This window comes from Crotalus tigris, unplaced genomic scaffold, assembly GCF_016545835.1.
Source record: "Crotalus tigris isolate CLP2741 ecotype Arizona unplaced genomic scaffold, ASM1654583v1 scf7180000024117.2648584, whole genome shotgun sequence".
Lineage (NCBI taxonomy): Eukaryota > Metazoa > Chordata > Lepidosauria > Squamata > Viperidae > Crotalus > Crotalus tigris.
The window spans coordinates 47,648-65,340 of NW_024100394.1; the positions used below are offsets into that span (position 1 = coordinate 47,648).

The window sequence follows — 17,693 nt, forward strand, 5'->3', positions numbered from 1 at the left end:
CCATCCCTCCTCTCCTCTCCAGCGTTGTCCAGTCACGAAACTTGCTGGCAATTCGTGCTCAGTTGGCAACCGCCGAATGCCCCGAAGATGCAACCCCGAGACGGGAAGCGTGGAGGAGGTTGGACGTCCGAAAGAAACCGCGGTGGGGGTGGATGAGGAGAGGGGGGTGGATGAAGTGCGCGCGCGCGTGAGGGAAATGATCAGTGCTGGCTTTCTAATTAAAGAAACTTGGTGGGTGCCTCCCTCCTCCCCCCTCCTCTTTGCTCGAGCCGGGACAGCTCCTTCTACGTCTGCTTGGGGGGGGGGGGAGCAGCATAAGAGGAGAGCGCGCGGCTGCAAAGGCGGGGGAGTCTGAGGGAACTTGGGTGACGGCAACAGGGGAGCTGCGGCGCCCGCGAGGTGGCCAAGCGGGACGCGGAGAGCCGGCCGTCCACCCACTCGCAAATAGACACGAGCTGACTCGGCGGCGGCGACGGCCACCTCATGAACTCCTTGTGAACCTATAAAAAGCGCGGCCATGGACTAGGTGAAGGAGAAGAGACGGCTGGCGCGCCTGGGAGAAGACGGAAAGCCGAGAAGGGGAGGTGAAAGGCTCCTCTTTTCGCTGCGGGAGGAGGCTCACTCTTCAGAAAAGGGGACATCCGGACCGTCGAAGGGACCGGAGCCAGAGGAGACAGGTATGCTCCTCAGTTGCCCAAGTGCGAACGAGCGGCTAGCGCCGGCGTCTGTCAAATTACTTGCTTAGGAGTGGCAGCTGCAGGGGTAGCGCCCGCTCGCTTCCTGCCAAGTTAGTGGACTCCTCTCAACAGTTCCCCGGGCGCTCTTTGCAGCGATCCGCGAGTGCGGGCGCAAGCGAATCTTTGCAGCCTGTCTCAAGAAGGCTTCCCTTCTTGCTAGGCGCGCCCTGCGAGGTCTTCCTTTGATCCGTTCGGCTCCTGAACCGATGTTAATCCAGAGAGACAAAAGGCGCTTCTGAGGAGGGGCAGTAGAAATCAAGGGCAGGTGTGTGTGTGTGGGGGGTGTTGCTTCGTTGTAGACAATTCTGCTCTATGAATGAAAGCCAGACACTCCGAGGAAAGAAAAGAGCAGAACATCTAGTCCGAATTAAGTCATTTTAGGTAGCATTGTGAAACCTGACATCCATCCTGTCCGGTGGAAATTGAAAGTGCTCCACGGTGATGGGTTGGGTGGTTTCTTTTCTGCAATCCTTTACCTTTGGGAATCCAAATGCAATGAAGCTGCATTGAGCATCCCCAGCAATATGGAGGAGGAGACCTCTCGGAGTAAGGCCAAATTGACATACTGTTGATGTCTGAGCAGATAAGATAAATGGGGTGGGTTAAATTCAGATGTTATGCCTTGAACTCTTGATGCATTGAATGGGATCAGGTCAGACCTGGAGCTGTATGATGCGGAAGTTTTCCTTGAAAGGTTTTGGAGTGTTCTGAACTGGCTTACTGAAGGACCACATACCATGTGGTATAATGTGTGTAATCACTTAGTAAATTGATGATTTGTAATAGCATTTGGCAGCCTTGTAGAATCTACTATGACTGGAGGCAGATAAAATAATCCAGAATGCAAATCATTCAGAGATATTCTGCTTTGAAAATTTTAATGGAAGGCCAGTGTACAAATTAGAAATAGTGAAAACATTACCAAACCAAGATTAAGAGTAATAAATCCGTTCTGATTGTCATGCAGATTTCTAAATACTTAGCTAAGCTGTTATTTGATCAATGCCTCTGTATCCATCAGTAGAAAACTATATGAACTTTTTACTAAATCAACACGATCAAGTCAAGCAAATCTGAATAGGCTGGAAAAATTTCCAGTGACTTAGAAACCATATACTGGAGTCAGGTGACACTGCTATTGATTTCTCTGTCTCCCTCCCAAAAGTTTGGTTACTCCTTGTTGAAGCTTCTTATCTGCTCTTAGCTTTATTAAGAGGCAGGGTGCTTAACACATACATTTCATTCAGGATTTCAGGATCTGCCAAGCAAATGGATAAATTTTATCTTTGCTATAGTTTGCTGTTTTCTAATATTTTGTTTTTCATTTATTCTTTGCCCAGCTGATTTTGTAGTGTATCTTCTCTCCTACACCAATTTCACTACATTTCTTGATATTTTTGAGTATGAAGGATGTCAGACTATTACACGAATGCATCTAAAGTCCAATTGTCTTCCTAGCTAAAGAATATTTTACTGAAATAAGAAAGCAGCAACAACTCTAAGTAGTTTGTTCCATATATATATAATGAAAATTGTTCTATTAGAATTCATGTCTTCTTTCTGATTTTTTTTTTAAACATTTTCTCTCTTTCAGGAAGTAAGTGGGAAATTTATTCTCTTTTCCTGGGTTGTCCCCACAAGTGCAATGTGCAAACTTCTAAGGTCTTCAGTGCTGATTGGGCTGATGGCATTGATACTTTCAGCAGGGCATTGTAAAGAAAAAACAGAATCTAGTGTGGGGTTGAAGGAAAGACAAAACCTCTTAAATCTGATAATGGAGATCATTCAAGAACTGAAAAGATACCATCTAGAAGAGGATGAAGAGAATGGAGTGCAGTACAAACAAGACTACCCACCTCTTGATCAAAGCGAAGTGCCTGACTATGGAACTTACTCAGAAGAACAGAAAATTGGTAAGTCTATTGTGTTGTATTAAATACAATTTAATATGATCTCACACACACACACACACACCGCTCACTTTACTAAAAAGAAAAATGTGCCATCACATTGCTAGTTGCCCCTGAAGAATTCTGTAAAATGTTTATAAAGATAACCTAACTGACTTTTGCATAGATGAATGGGTTCAACTGCTCTGAAGCTAGAGGAAATAAGAGGACCAGGTCTGACCAAGTTTTATCCAATTAGATATTTGGCTTAGCATAAGCATAGACTAAAGAGATAACATATTCCAGTTGCTATGGTCTGTTTTTACTTGATTTGGGATGCAGAGACAGAACAGGATACTGCATACCTTGCTGCCCAAAAACCGTATCAGACATGGCTATATTATTTACTTTACTTACTTATATCTAAATTTCATTTATAAAATGACCCAACTCACAACAACTCCAATTTGAAATTGCTGTGGGTGATTCCATTTAAGATGGTCTAACTTAAGAGATGAATATCTGGCAGTTCTGTTGCACTCCTGGCCTTGTTATGGCACCTGGAAATGAAAAGGGTGTTTGGTCTATCATCATGTATGGTCTCTAAATATGAAGCCATCAAATATGGACCTCTGGGCAATGAAGAAACTTTAACTAGTAAGAATATATGTGACTTGATTCTCACTATAAATGATTGTTTAGAAAGATTGCAGGGATGTGCTTTCTGTGTCTTTGACAACGATTGCAGGGTATTGCTAAAGCAACTCAGTTCAGCTCAACTGTTTCAAGGGTCCTAGTCCTATTTGCAGGGCCACCATCAGAATAGCTGAGGGAAATTTCTGTTTAAGGTTAGAGTCATTCTCTCTTTTTGATTATTCAACACCAACATGGCACCACTAAGGTGCTCAGGCAGATATTTATAGAGAATGTGTTGATAATTCTGAAATCAATTTTCACCCACTTAATCAGATCACACTGATACTAGTTGCTTAGAGAAGAAAGCACATACTCCTGGGTCATGAATCACATGCAGCCCTCCAATTTGTTTTATATGGCCCATATTCTGTTGCAGTCAAAGATGTGTTTAGCAAGGCTAGGGTACTGAATGCCATGTGCATGTACACTCTGGATCATAGACCACATCCAGTTTTAGTGATCATTTGAAGTTCAGACTCTTGGCTTAGGGGCAGTGATAAATTGGATAAGGTCCAATAAACTGAACCAAATAAAATGGTTGTAGATGAGTGATTTTCAGATCTGGGAGTTAAAAGTGTCCTGTTCTAGATGAGCCAGCACTCCCACAGATGCATACAATGGGGGGTCTCTCTTTTATTCTAATCTGTCAACTAACGGGACAGCTAGTTCAGTAACAAAGAAATCCTGTGACCAAGTTTGTCCAGGCATCTGGTCTAAGTTAGTCTGGCCTCAGTGAAGCATTCCCTAGTAATCTCATGATGGGATAAGCATAATGTACCCCATCAAGGGCTACCATTGGACACTGTCACATTTAGAATGTAGCAGCTCAATTGCTAAGTGGAATAGATAAATCAGATCAAATAACATTGATCCTGAAAATGCTGCACTGACTGTGAATTCTTGGACCAACACAAGTGTTTCAATTAACTTACAAAGTTCTGAGCAGTTTAAGAATCAAAGGTTACAAGATTGCCAGGCCATGCACTAAAGATCAGCAAGGGAGGTTCTGCTTGTGGTCTCCTTTGGGGTTTGGCTAGGAAAAGTCTTCTCCGAAGAAATACTCATTATTATGGAAAGTATAGCTAGCCTGAGGTTTTTTTTGTTTTTGTTTTTATGTTGAAAATAATAGTTCTTCATCCAGGCATGAGTAGATAACTGTTTCCGGTATACCATCTTTTAGAATCCTTTCTTAAAATTAGCTTTTTCATCTATTATTTTTTCTTGATTTTTATTACTCTATTGAAAATTATGTTTATTCTTTATGGACCTGCTCTGGGCTCATCTAGGAGGAAAATGATACAGAAATAAATTAGCATCATAACTGTTGTTTTTGGTGTGAATTTATAATGCATTCCTAGTTTAAAAGTCCCCAGTTCACTGGGTGTTCAGGTGCAGTCTTATATGCATGGAGCAAATGAATCTGGTAAAATTCCCATTTCTTCATATGCATATTTTAAGTGTGTTTTGCTTGCTGTCTGCTTGGAATCAAAAGCAATTGTGCAAGAATCCAAGCCTGTTGGATGATTGAGTTGCCTTTGAGTCTATCTCATATTTTCTACTTCTCTACTGCTTATTTATTCTATATTAAGTTTAGCATCCTAGAGTCCCATTGGCATTAATGGAAAAATTAAAAAGATAGGAAGTCATCTCCCATTACTCTTCAATTAACACATACAAACATGGTTTTGAGAAAATGGGATATATACACCTTTTATTCCTTCAAGATGATGTGCCATAGTGTTCAGTACTTTAACTTTTTTAAGCCTCATTAATTTTAACATCTCCTCAAAGTGAATCTTGTAACTGACACAAAGTTTGTGCTATTAGAACAAAATAAGATTTCCTTTTAATATATGTATGGTAACTTATTACATTAAGCCAACATGTGATTGCTTGATTTTGTTTTAGCATATTGTTTCAGCCCAACTAACTATAGTCTATTAAAATGGTTCAGTGCAATGTGCAAATCAGATCAACGTCTTCTCTACTCATCTGATTCTCCACAGGAAGGATCATATGACATATATGAGACTAATGTGCTTTTTAAAAAGGCTATTGATAGAAAGTATAATTGTAAGCAATTATAATTCTTTTCCCACCTCCCACACTGAAACCAATGAGATTTAAAAGTGATTGCATTTGTTTAAACCCTGTTTATAAATTATTTTACTTTTATGCTGGTGCTTTGCTATCTGTGAAACAAACATGTTTTTTCTTAAAGTGTCAACAGAACTGATGGACTAAATTTCATGTTAAGAATATTGTCTGGTTTTAAGTCTAAAGAAAACAGTGAATATGGAACATACTTTAAAAATATTTGACTGCCCAGAAACTAGGTACATAGATTTAGCTTTTTGGTTCCTCACATATGCAAAATACTATAAAATAAAAAGGGTTTTTTTTCTGCAAACACATCTCATTCTATTGAAAAAAATTAAGAATCTCAGATTTAAAGGTTTTTCTTAGAATAGTTAATTTTGTATTAGTAATTTGTTGGGGGGAAAGAACTTTCAATGTAACAAAAAATACAATCTTATGGGAAAACCAGTTGTACTTATCATAATCTATTAATGTTTAATGTGATTTTCATCTTAGTGAAATACATGCTGTATTTCTTTGGAAGAAGGTCTATCAGGGATCAATTAATTAAGGTTGCTTAGTGCTGCATTTTATCTGCCTAGGTATGAATATTTTTATTAAAAATATAACTCAGTTAATCTGAATTGTGCACCAAATATCTGACTTCAACTGAAATAATTTTGTATTGTTTATCTTGATTTTGCTAGCCACTGAAAACAGAGATAACTATGCACAATTCTGAAGACCAGGGCGGATGTCCAGCTGAAATCAGCTGACATCACAAGTGCCAATTACCTCACCAAGTGCCACTGATAAAGCTCCAGATAGTATGTCCTTAGAGATCCCCCTCTCTAATTTGGTGACAACTAGCCATCATTGTATATTGACCACTGGTACTTAAGTCCTATCTCAATTAAATGAACAAAACTGACCTTTTAAAAGCAGAACAAATATAACAACAAAAATCTTTAGTTATGCAATTTCTGGGCAGCAGTGGGACAGTACTAGAAGCTCAAATACCAACAAAATTAATGAGCAGATCTAGTTTAAAGCTAAGGTATACTTGATTTTTGTGCAAGGAAATTTAATTATTATAGGGAAAAGAAAAATGTATGGTGAAACATGCGTGGTGCTTTTAATAGATGTTTGTTTATCCTAGAGATACATTCCGCTAATACTGGTTATGTGTATTTTAAAAAGCTTATATAACTCGTATGTTCATCATTTGGTGAACATTTAGCTCAGCTTGGCTAAACTCAGAATCCAGCAAGGTCAACTGTGGCTAGAAACCTTAGCATTACTCGCTAAGGTTAGAACTATTGGTTAAAGAGAGAAATTGAAAAAAACATATTCAAAAGAAGGCAAGGGTAAACCACTTCAATAATATCCGTAAAATGACAAGGATGCATTCACCAAAAATTTGAGATATATATTTTATCATACATTTTAGCAATTTTTTTAAATATACAAATTTAAAACTGCAAAATCTGCTTAAGCAAGAGATTGAATTCAGTGTGTAATTTTGCTATGTAGACTATAATTGGACTATACAGATGAGGACTATCTGTTCTAATGAAAACTTGCCAATTTCTAAAATACTTTTCTGAAGAAACTTTTCTGAATTGCCTTCATTTTGCAAGATTTTTGAGAGATGTATCTAAGCATTTAGTGCTGCAATTGACAGAATTAAATCAAAATATGATAAGATCAATTCAACTGAGTTGGGCTATACTTAGAAATAAATAAAAGTTAAATTTTGAGAAATAGCTAAACTCCCCAGTGGACCAGATATAGTTGAATGTAAAAGTTACAAAAGGAAATGCTGTTTATGCATTAATTTATGGTAATATTAATGATCAAATGCAATTGTCATCATGACAAAATTATAAATACACTAAATCAAAGAGATGGCCATAAGAAGCTAAAGAGGATTTCAATAAGCTAGTTATATTCCTATCCATTGAATAAGCTATGAGGAAGCAAACTACAGCAGTAAATAACAAAATAGCTATATGTATTTCCCAATCACCTCCATATTTTGTTTAACAACATGGTTTCATTTCTTCCAAAATATAATAGTCTGTCAATGCAGTATTTAGTAAGACACATTTCTTTTTCTCACTCATTATTTTGCATAAATCTGCATGGGTAGAAGCATATGATATAAATCTGCTCCTTAAGAAAAATATGCTATACTTAGTTCCAAGATGAAAATGATTTTACAAGTTTTGCTATTGCTTCTATTACTCACTTTAGCTTTCAGTTTTTTCACTGATGTGCTCTGGAACTATTTAACTAACGAGTGTCAATAAAATTCATTTAAAAGGTGGCATTGTGCAAGCAATGTTGCATAATTTAAGATAAATGATCTTGGATATTACTCACAGCTGCCGAGACTTAAGCTGACAGTCCTTTCTCCCTCTCATGTCAGAGCAGCTTTAGTTAAAGCAACTAGAAGGTCCATGACACCTTTGCCAGCAAATCAGCATCAAACCAAAAGAATAGAAATGCACAGAGAAGCTAGAATTTGAAGGGATCAGAGGAATCTCTTTAGTTCAGTGGTTCTCAAACTTTTTAATGCCGTGACCCCCAACCGGTCATAAGTCGAGGACTACTCAACCGGTCGTAAGTCGAGGACTATTCAACTGGTGCAGCGTTTGCAGAATGGGACTTTTGGCGGGCTCAGCAGGGCAGAGACAGCCTGGACAATTCCTATTGGCTTTTGAAAGCCAATAGAATGAGACTCTATTCAAGAGAGTCTATTCTATTGGCTTTCAAAAGCCAATAGAATAAAAGGGAGTAGCACAGCTAAGGAAAAGGGGGGGAAATGGCGGACTGCGTTGTTTGGCGACCCCCGTGAAATGGTTGTTTGACCCCAAATGGGGTCCCGACCCACAGGTTGAGAACCACTGCTTTAGTTTGTAATCCCAGAATAGAGAGATCACCAGAACAGATTAAAATACATCCAGGACTCCCTAAGCCACTGCCTTTTGTATACATATAAAATAGATCCAGGACTGCTCAGGCCAGTGCAATTATAGCTTCTTGACACTCTTCAAGGCAATCCCACATAAAGCATATTACAATAGTCCAAATGGGAAGTGGCTAGATAATTATTATCTATGAGCAGGGGGTCCTGATCCAGGAAAGTTCACGATTGTTGCCCAAGATGAAACTGGGCAAAACCTTTTTTTACTACAGTAATCACCTGTTCCCCAAGCAGAGGTATGATTAGGAGAATGTCCAAATTGTGGACTACCTCAGAGTGGGGGAATACTTGTTCAGAATCAGAGACAGTGTTTTTCTGTATCATTAGTGCCAGAAACACCCTTTTAGAAAGAGAACCATTGCATGAAGTACCTATCTATTCCAATTCCTCTGAGATAGTCCTAATTATTATTTAATTCTACCAGTTTAACTCAGTAATGTTGTCCCTATGAAGCACAAAAATAAAGCAAAATAATTACAATTTACTGATTTCCAAGAACTTTTAGCAAGATTATAGCTGTGATGCCAAATATTAGTCATCTTTACTCAAAATCTTGCTGCTCTTATTAGATGGAAATATCTTAATTATATAGGACTTTTGTTCCAACTGTATCAATGGAAAACAAAAGAGACAGATTGTACTGTGCTTCTAAAACATCGTTGCCCTTTCAGACATTTTTAATTTTTGCCTTAAATTGTATATTCCAAGAAATTATGATTCAGAATATAAATACTGATTCTTCTAAATACGTGTCTTTATTCTCCTTAACAGAAATATTTCCTAGAGACTTAAGAATGAAAGACAAATTTTTAAATCATTTAACAGGTAAGTCAAATTTCACATCTGAATCATTACCTCAATTATAATCCTTTCTCTTATAGCATCAATTAAATTAATCCACCGTTTTTCTTCTTTTCCAGGTCACCTTTATTTTAGCCCAAAATGCACTAAACACTTTCACAGACTTTATCACCATACAAGAGATTGTACCATACCTGCATGTAAGTTCTATCATCCAAGACCAAAATTACTAATAAATATAGCTTTTTAAAGAATAATCACTCTGTATAATTATGATACACTTAAAGAGTTTGTAGAGTTACAGTGATGAAACAGAACAGTGCTCTTTTGCAATTCCTCAGGGAGATCTAAATGGTTCTAATTTCATAAACAAGCATTTAAAACATAGTTTTTCAGGCAGTCAATCTGTTCTTTCATTATATGCCAAAACTCTTTTTGTTTTAGGATTTCAGTACAGGAACTGAATTTCTTATCAGATCAGATAACAGACATTTACCAATTAAAATTTTTTTGCGCTTAGAGCAAGAATACACAGCTGAAAAATCTTGGTTGCTAGAAAAGCAATTATTCAGAGTATAATTTCTTAAGAAAATGAAAAACAACTTATACTATGCTGAAATACTCTGAATTCTGAAAAGCCAGTAATAGAAATGAAGTGCTATCAATGAAACCAATTCAAATTCCACATTATTAAATGGCAAATGTATACATTTTAGATGATAATGATAATGATTGACTACCCCTTGCTGTCAACCCTTTTTTAGGGATTTAGATATAAAAATTCAAAATTTGGGCCAATTACATCAAGAAAATTCAAAAAGTTCATATTCTTTTTCTTGAAATACAGAGAAGATACTTACAACACACGAATACTTTTTTTTTTTTAAATCTCATTGGAACTTAGTCATTTAGTACAGTTTGAACTTGCATAAATACATAAACTGCACATTTTTACTTCTATGATGTAAACAGGTGATACGATTTCTGCAAGTAGTTTTTCCTTATGAGATTATCCTGCTATTCACAAACTGACTACAAAATCTTACACATTATGTCAACTCTGTAAATACCTAGTTGAAGAACCAACTATTAGACTAGTTGAAGAACCAACAGTTGTTTGTTCAACTAGTCTAAACCAAAACCAAGGAACCATATTAAGTCTTACAATGACCAAATTTATTTATTTAGTCAAATCTAGTCAAAGATTTCCCAAATAAAGAGTTAGCAATTCAACAAAGTATATATTTCCTATTTTCCAACAAGGTTATGGATTTTAAAAAAATGATGTTTTAAAATCAGCTTGGCGGTTGGGAATTAATTAGATTCTAGAAAAACTATATTCTGGGCAAAGTGTATTACCCTATAGCAAGGTTTTTCTACTAAGAGTGCTTTTCACAGGATTTAAAACCAATCCTGATTGCTAGAGTGAACTTAAATGATACGTGAGGAACTGAATTACAGAACTAAATGGCAGCCTAAATGCAGGATTTGGCGAGCCACATTTCTTTTTATTACTGCATCCACATTTCTGCATATATCTGCATGGGAACAAACATACAATATGAAACTGCTCTTTAACAAAAACTTGCTATGATTAGTTCCTGAGATGAAAATGAATTTACATGATTTGCTATTGCTTCTATTACTCGTTTTAGCTCCCAGTGTTTTCACTAATATGCTCTGGAACTACTTAATTAATGAGCATCAATATACTTCATTTAAAAGTTGACACTGTGCAAGCAATGTTGCATAATTTAATATTTAAGAGTCACTCTATGAAGGACATGGGCAGTTCCTAAATATGCTAAATAAATAAGTAAATAGTATTGTTTAACGGGACACAGAGTAATTCACTGAAAAGTTACATCCTTAAAACTTCCTATATTTATGGCAACAGAAAGTCTGAACGTATATAAACCTTCTTTTGAAATAATAGGTTTTATTATGGGACTTGACTTTTGATGGACTGAATGGTGTGTTTTAAGATGCAAAAGACTGAGAACTGCTTTTCTAATCTAGACAATCTTTACACATGGAAGCAGCAGTATTCCTCCTTTTCTACAGGTTTTCAGCATCCGAGTCCTCCTTTCTGCTGTTTACTGCTATCCTGTTAGCAGTTATCTTATTCCCATATTATATGGGTAGCTAGATGATGATTAATTTGCATCATGATTAACCTGAATTTTTTATTTTCTTCATAGGGACAATTAGTTATACAAATAGTTCACTGCAGAAACATACAAACCAATTTTTCTCATGCATGTGGATAATCTTTTCATGGATATTAGTAAACATCCATCATCTTAATCTGACAAAATAATCCATCCAACAGCATCCTATGCCACATCAGACTTCATAGGATGGCAAACTATCTATCTATCTATCTATCTATCTATCTATCTATCTATCTATCCATCCATCCATCCATCCACACCATTCTTAAAAATCTAAGTAGCGTATTTAAAATTACCTCAAGCATACAAATTCAAATCTACAATATAGTGCTCCAAGATGAATTAGTTACATTTATATTCCCTCATACAAATTGCACATTTAAAAAAATGTAATAAACCAACCCTCTTTTTACACTTCCCACAGATTATAAAAGATGCGCCAGGCTCCTTACTCGCTTGGCAGTAAGTCCAATGTGCACAGAAGGATAAGGTAAGATTACTGAGATGAAGAACTGCATGCTGCCAGCATGTTGATAACAATAACTAATTCATAAGCACTGGCAGAATGTTTTGGATTGAAATATGCTCATTTGAAACAGTGATACAAACCCTTTCATTTAGTAAAATATTTACCCTTAATAAAAACATATCCCCTACTGGAAAGTAATACAGTATAGACTCTCAGGCAACAACTGTGAATTATTCATAATAGTGTGCAGTTAGTAGATAGTGTATTTTTTAAAATTCAAAGCTAATAGGCATAGCTAATTTTTCAGGAATAAAATCAACTGCCATTTCTCTCTATTTATACTGGATATCTTTTTGTCCATATAATAGACATATTTTAATATTAGATACATGTAGAAGCCACTTACATATATACACCATTCATGATATAATGCAGTATGTAAATGCTGTTGCTTTTGTTACACATAGAATGAAACAGCATTAATATGTATTTGCTTATTCAACTGCAATTTGTATTTGAATTACTAAACCTGCTTAGCAATACAGTATAGCAATACCAGGAACTATGATTGCCCCCAAAAGAGAATCACTGAATTATTTTTTTCTTTGAATCAGTTATTTCATATAAAAGAAAAGTAAGTTAATGCCATTTCTTTTATTTCCAATGTTCAAGTTATCTGTGCTGTGCTTCAGAATAAGTCAGGATCAGCCTTGTGCAAAATAGTATTATTAGTAAGCTTGGAAAGAAGAAACTGTACTGCAGGGGTGGAAATTGGTGACTGGAACCTGGGAATATTTTACTGTATCTTGTAACATAGATGATCAAGTTTAGATTTTTATATTATGGAAGGTTTTTCTCATTTATCTTAGTCCCCATATTGCAACAAGAACTGAAAATAAACTGAATTATTATTTAACAGAGTTCATTGAAAATTAATGTGAAATATCAGCAAAAGTAGAGTTAAATATTTATTTTGTGCTTTTGTTTTACTTCAGATGCTACTATTATCAAAGGAAACATATATAAAAGAACCAAGAGAAGTGCCTTGGAAACTGACAGGGAAATTGAACTTAGCATTTTTGTAATATATGGCATTATGAACCATAGATTTATTTTTGGAAATTGATGGACTACTTCTCATAAATCTTTAAAAATGTGTTTTGTATCCCATCATCGCTGTTTACAGATGCATTCTTTATAGTGAAAAACTACCAAAATGTTAATTATTTGTTCATGTTTTATGCTTTAAAGTTGCTCTACAACAGTTGTGTTGTACTGCCAAAAAAAGTAACAAGTAACATCTTTTCAAGTATAGACATGTTTCCCTTAAGAGACATTACAGTCCACTGTCAAGGAAACCTGCCTTTAGAGGAAGCATCATTTTATATCTTTCTTGCTTAAAAAACTGAAAATGTTACATTACAAACTTTTCATAGAGTTGTTACAGTGGTGGTCTGCTAGACAGCATGCCATAAGCAAGGGATGAACATGTTTTAGGTTAGATTCTGCACCCACTCTAAAGTCACTTGTTTCCTGTATAATAGAAATATACATTCCAGCTAAATGTGCAATATGTACATATTGTAAATTCACAAATATATGTAATAACATGTTTTGTATATAATTTGATTCTGTTTATTCCTTGCATATTCAAGTTTGAAAGAAATTGTGCTTCGGAAGCAGAGGTATGCAACCTGAGGTCTTCCACATATGCTGGATTCCTATTCCCATAAGATTTAACCAGTGTATATTCTGGATAGATTTCAGAGGCTGCAACTCAGTAGATCTGAAGAGTACTAACTGATCTCAATACTTCCATTTTATTAATACTTCTCAATACTTGAGGGTTGACAATAAGCACTATGCATTTAAATAGTTCTAATAAGAATTAATTTTAATGTAACTTGGCACTGCACAGTGATGGCAGTCAATTACCACAGGTGTAACTGAGGGCATATTTCAAACCTGCCAAATAACTCTTTCAGAGTGAAACGCTATTGCCTGCTCAATCATGCTTTCATCCTTCTCATCCTACCAGTTAATAAGATGTTAACTCTAAATTTGCTTCACCTACTTCCATTCTAAAATAGATAACATCGCTTTCAAGCTACATAGAATCATGGAATTGGAAGACAGCATTTTGGCCACTGATTCCAAACTCTTTCTCAGTTCAGACATCTAAGGTTGTGTCATCAGGATGGTATTTGTATGTGCTCAAGATTCTAATAAAATAATAACAAGATCCCTCTCCAATCTGATGAGAAATCACTATATGAGAATTCATTTAAACCCACTGTGGGTCCACTTTGGGGTCAATTAATAGGTATTACCATCCATAATGGTACTTGGTCAAATGCTTTACTGAGATCAAGATGTGTTATACCCACAGTATCCTTGGAAACCACATGATTAAAAAAAATAGCAGTCTTATTTGGGACAATACTACATCACACTACAAACAGCTTTTGTATATCTTTTACAACTAAAATCAATTTATTTTTAATTAACTATAAACATTTTATTATATTTCCTAATTATTTAGATTTTCTGCCCTTAAAAAAACATAAAAGGTTCAAGTAGAATTACAACTGATTAAAGCTTTTTTTAAAAAATAGCCTTAATTTTTTCAAATTAAATCAATAGGTAACAGTGTTTTTCTGTGTATATAAACATTCAGTGCTGGCATCAATTACCCACAAATGAGAGACAGCTTAAAAAATACCAGAGACCTTGGGAAAATAGTAACTTTCAAAGTCTGTTCAGAGGAAACATCGGTATTTAAGGATATTTGAGTAGAGTCTCAGGTTTGTTTAAATATATTAAAAGTGAGGAATTTGCTTGCAATAATCATAAATACCATCGAAATTTGTCCCAATCATTAACTGTAATAAAAATGGTTATGATCAAATCATTCTAAGTTAAAAAAAAAAAGTCTACCAAAACTTGTTGGCTATGAAACACAAATGTCAAATTTACTGTAAAATCCCTTTGTATTCAATTAGATAAAGAATTATCAATTAGAATAAGATAAACCTTGTTCAAATATATTGTTCCTTGCTAACAATATATTTTGCTAACAAAAAGTCCAGTTAAGGATAATATATAAAACACTAGTTTTTAATATCCTTAATAAATGTTATAAGAATATAGAGTCTTATTTTTAAGTGGTAAATCAACAGTTATCATAGAAACTTTGTACATGATCAGGACCAGGTTTCATATGTCATCTCTTTGCATAGCTAATTTCCAAAATACATTTATAAAGTTATTAGGTAAATCATAAAATGAAAATTTTACAAGTAAAATAGCTTTTTCACTATTTTATTTGGTCTTGCACATGCTAATCACATGCCTGGAAGTTAATTATGATGACTGTAAATTTATTTGAAATGAATCCTGACATTAAGGAAAGCAAAACAGGTTCCTAGAGTACGTTTTAATAGAACTTGAGCAAAGCATCTTATTAATAGGAATTACATCTGCTTAAAAATGACAAATCCAGAAGGTAACATGAACAGCAGCGAAGTCCATTACAGGCCTATGAGGCTTCCTCTTTTGGGAAGACTTGAAGACACACAAATCCTAACTCTAAAAGAGAAAGGAAAAAAATAATGCTGGCTTGTACTTCCCCATTCAGTGTTTATAAGAATTCTCGACTCTCTGGCAACGCTCTGAATAATTGCAAAATGCAGACGAAGTATACTCTGAGAAGAAGATGAAAGTTTTGGCAAACAATTACCTACAACCCTCTGTTATCTTTTAAACAATTAACCACACAATATTATACTGCATATACTGACAATCATCAGTAGAAATGACTCATGCAGTATCTGCATGGAATCATTGGTTTATGTCAACATCCTTCAGCATGTGCTTTTTAATAAGCAGATCTTTGCCGGCTTACTATGGACTTCACTGCCTGCTTCTGTCTAACAGCTTCTCTTTGGCTTATTCTTGATGCATCCATAAACAATACTGTTTCAAAAACAGGAAGGAGCAGGTGAAGAAAAGAAAGAAACCAATGATTTTTCATAAGAAAAATCAGTAAAAACTGGCATAAAATGCAAAGGGGGGGGGGTTATGGTTTTATTTCCACTGGAAAACTATCAACTCTGTAAGTTTTTTAATCCTTCCCTCAGTCATTTTATGCCTTCCGCAAAATATATACCAGGCTCCATAAGGTTACATTTGTATAACGAACAAGAATGTTATGATTCTCTAACAGAAAACTTGTAGTTTTTTTCATATTATGGAAATTAAGGAAGTTTACTTATAGTCTATTCTATTTCTACTGGTGCTGGAGCTGTAAGGAACTGATCAGAATTTGAAACACATAATCTATTATTATCTTACTTCCAAACGCTATAATATTTTTTTCAAACATTATGTCAATGGCCTTTAAGGCAATTTTCTTTTAAGTTTAAAAATAAATAAGTGGTGATTTACTTCAATTCATATTCTTTTAAAAAAGATTATACCACCAGGAAATTCTTTTGTCAGTGCATCACATATTTGATTCACAGCATTCTATATGGCTGAATATCGTAAAATCTTTCCTACATTATTATTTTTCTTCTGGCTTACCTCCACATCTATATTTTGTATAACATATAGTGATGAAAGGATATCAAAATATACTATTTTTCAGTCATCTAACAACTGACAAATAAAAATGTAGAGGGAAGTATTTATAACGTTTCAATGTGAAAAGAAAAATGTTTAGCATACCATAGTTAACAACAGCAATAGGAAACAGGCCTGTGTGCCATATTTACAAATCTAAGAATTTTTATGTAACTACAATACAGATAGTTTTCGACTTATGACCACAATTGAACCCAAATTGAGCCCATTTTACCTTTCTTGCCTACTAAAGTTGTTAAATGAATCACTGCAGTTGCCAAGCGTCTCAATTTTGATCACATGACCATGGGGATGCTGCAACGGCCATAAGTGTGAAAAACGGTCATGAGTCACTTTTTTCGATGCTGTTGTAACTTTGAACGGTCACTAAACGAACTGTTGTATACAGGCGTTCTTCGACTTAGTACTGCAATGGCTTATGACCTGTGCCAGAAGTTAGAGCCACCCTAGCCTCCCCGTAGTCACCTGATCAAAATTCAAGTTCCTTCCACTTGCCTATCTCTCCCCTGCCCCCATCTATGATTTTAAATGCCAGGGAAGTGGAATGGGGCAGGACAAAGCAGTCAGCCTTCCCAGGGCTGAACACCCTGGGAACCTCCCTAGTGGGGCACAAAACAGCTGCCCCGTGGGAAATTCCAAATGCCCAGGAGACTCCAAGGGCGTAAGGCAGCCCCCCCCCAAAAGGGAGCTATTTCCATTGAAGCCGATCTCCACTGGGAACATGAGCTCAATGGTTTTAACCCGGGAAAATCAACCCGAAACCTCTTAAAACTATCACGTTTTAAGGCATGCTCAGTCTGACTCTGAAAAAAAAGGGGGGGAGAATGCTAAAGCCAGCCAAAATGTTTGCTTTTAGAATTAAGGGTGCTTTACGCATCCTTGGGAAACAAGGCTTCCTTCACAGAGCCCTGGCAAAATGAGGCAAGCTCTTTTTTTATCATGAAGCAAGCTCCAGTGTTCCAGCCTTGCCCAGGATAATGGGAAAACAGGTAGTTTAAGACACTGTAGCTGAGCTGCTGCCTTTAGCATTTTTCTTCTTTTTCATAAAGATCCAGGCCGGTAAAGGTCAGTTGCCGTGGGGTAGGCAGGGCAGGGCAGAGAGGGCAGCTGGATTGGAACTTCCCAGGCATTCAGAGCTTCATGATGGCAGGCTGCTTTACGCCCCACTGTGGAAGCTTCCCAGGTGTTTTGATCTTTCTGTGTGCTGCACTATTC

General features: G+C 36.0%; 1 protein-coding gene across 1 annotated transcript; it reads left to right on the top strand.

Moving 5' to 3' along the window:
- Nucleotides 1-311: 311 nt before the first annotated feature.
- Nucleotides 312-16,916, top strand: ALKAL2 (ALK and LTK ligand 2). The gene is made up of 6 exons (XM_039322580.1): nucleotides 312-677; nucleotides 2,332-2,650; nucleotides 9,162-9,215; nucleotides 9,311-9,391; nucleotides 11,790-11,855; nucleotides 12,830-16,916. The coding sequence occupies exons 2-5, from the start codon at nucleotides 2,383-2,385 to the stop codon at nucleotides 11,852-11,854; spliced, it is 468 nt and encodes a 155-aa protein (XP_039178514.1). The 5' UTR covers nucleotides 312-677; nucleotides 2,332-2,382; the 3' UTR covers nucleotide 11,855; nucleotides 12,830-16,916.
- Nucleotides 16,917-17,693: the final 777 nt, after the last annotated feature.

Bases quoted from the DNA above. Each gene is read 5' to 3' on its own strand.
- ALKAL2 (XM_039322580.1), top strand. From the start codon at position 2,383: ATGTGCAAACTTCTAAGGTCTTCAGTGCTGATTGGGCTGATGGCATTG. The intron at 2,651-9,161 runs GTAAGTCTATTG...TCTCCTTAACAG, and splicing joins CTCAGAAGAACAGAAAATTG to AAATATTTCCTAGAGACTTA. The intron at 9,392-11,789 runs GTAAGTTCTATC...CACTTCCCACAG, and splicing joins AGATTGTACCATACCTGCAT to ATTATAAAAGATGCGCCAGG.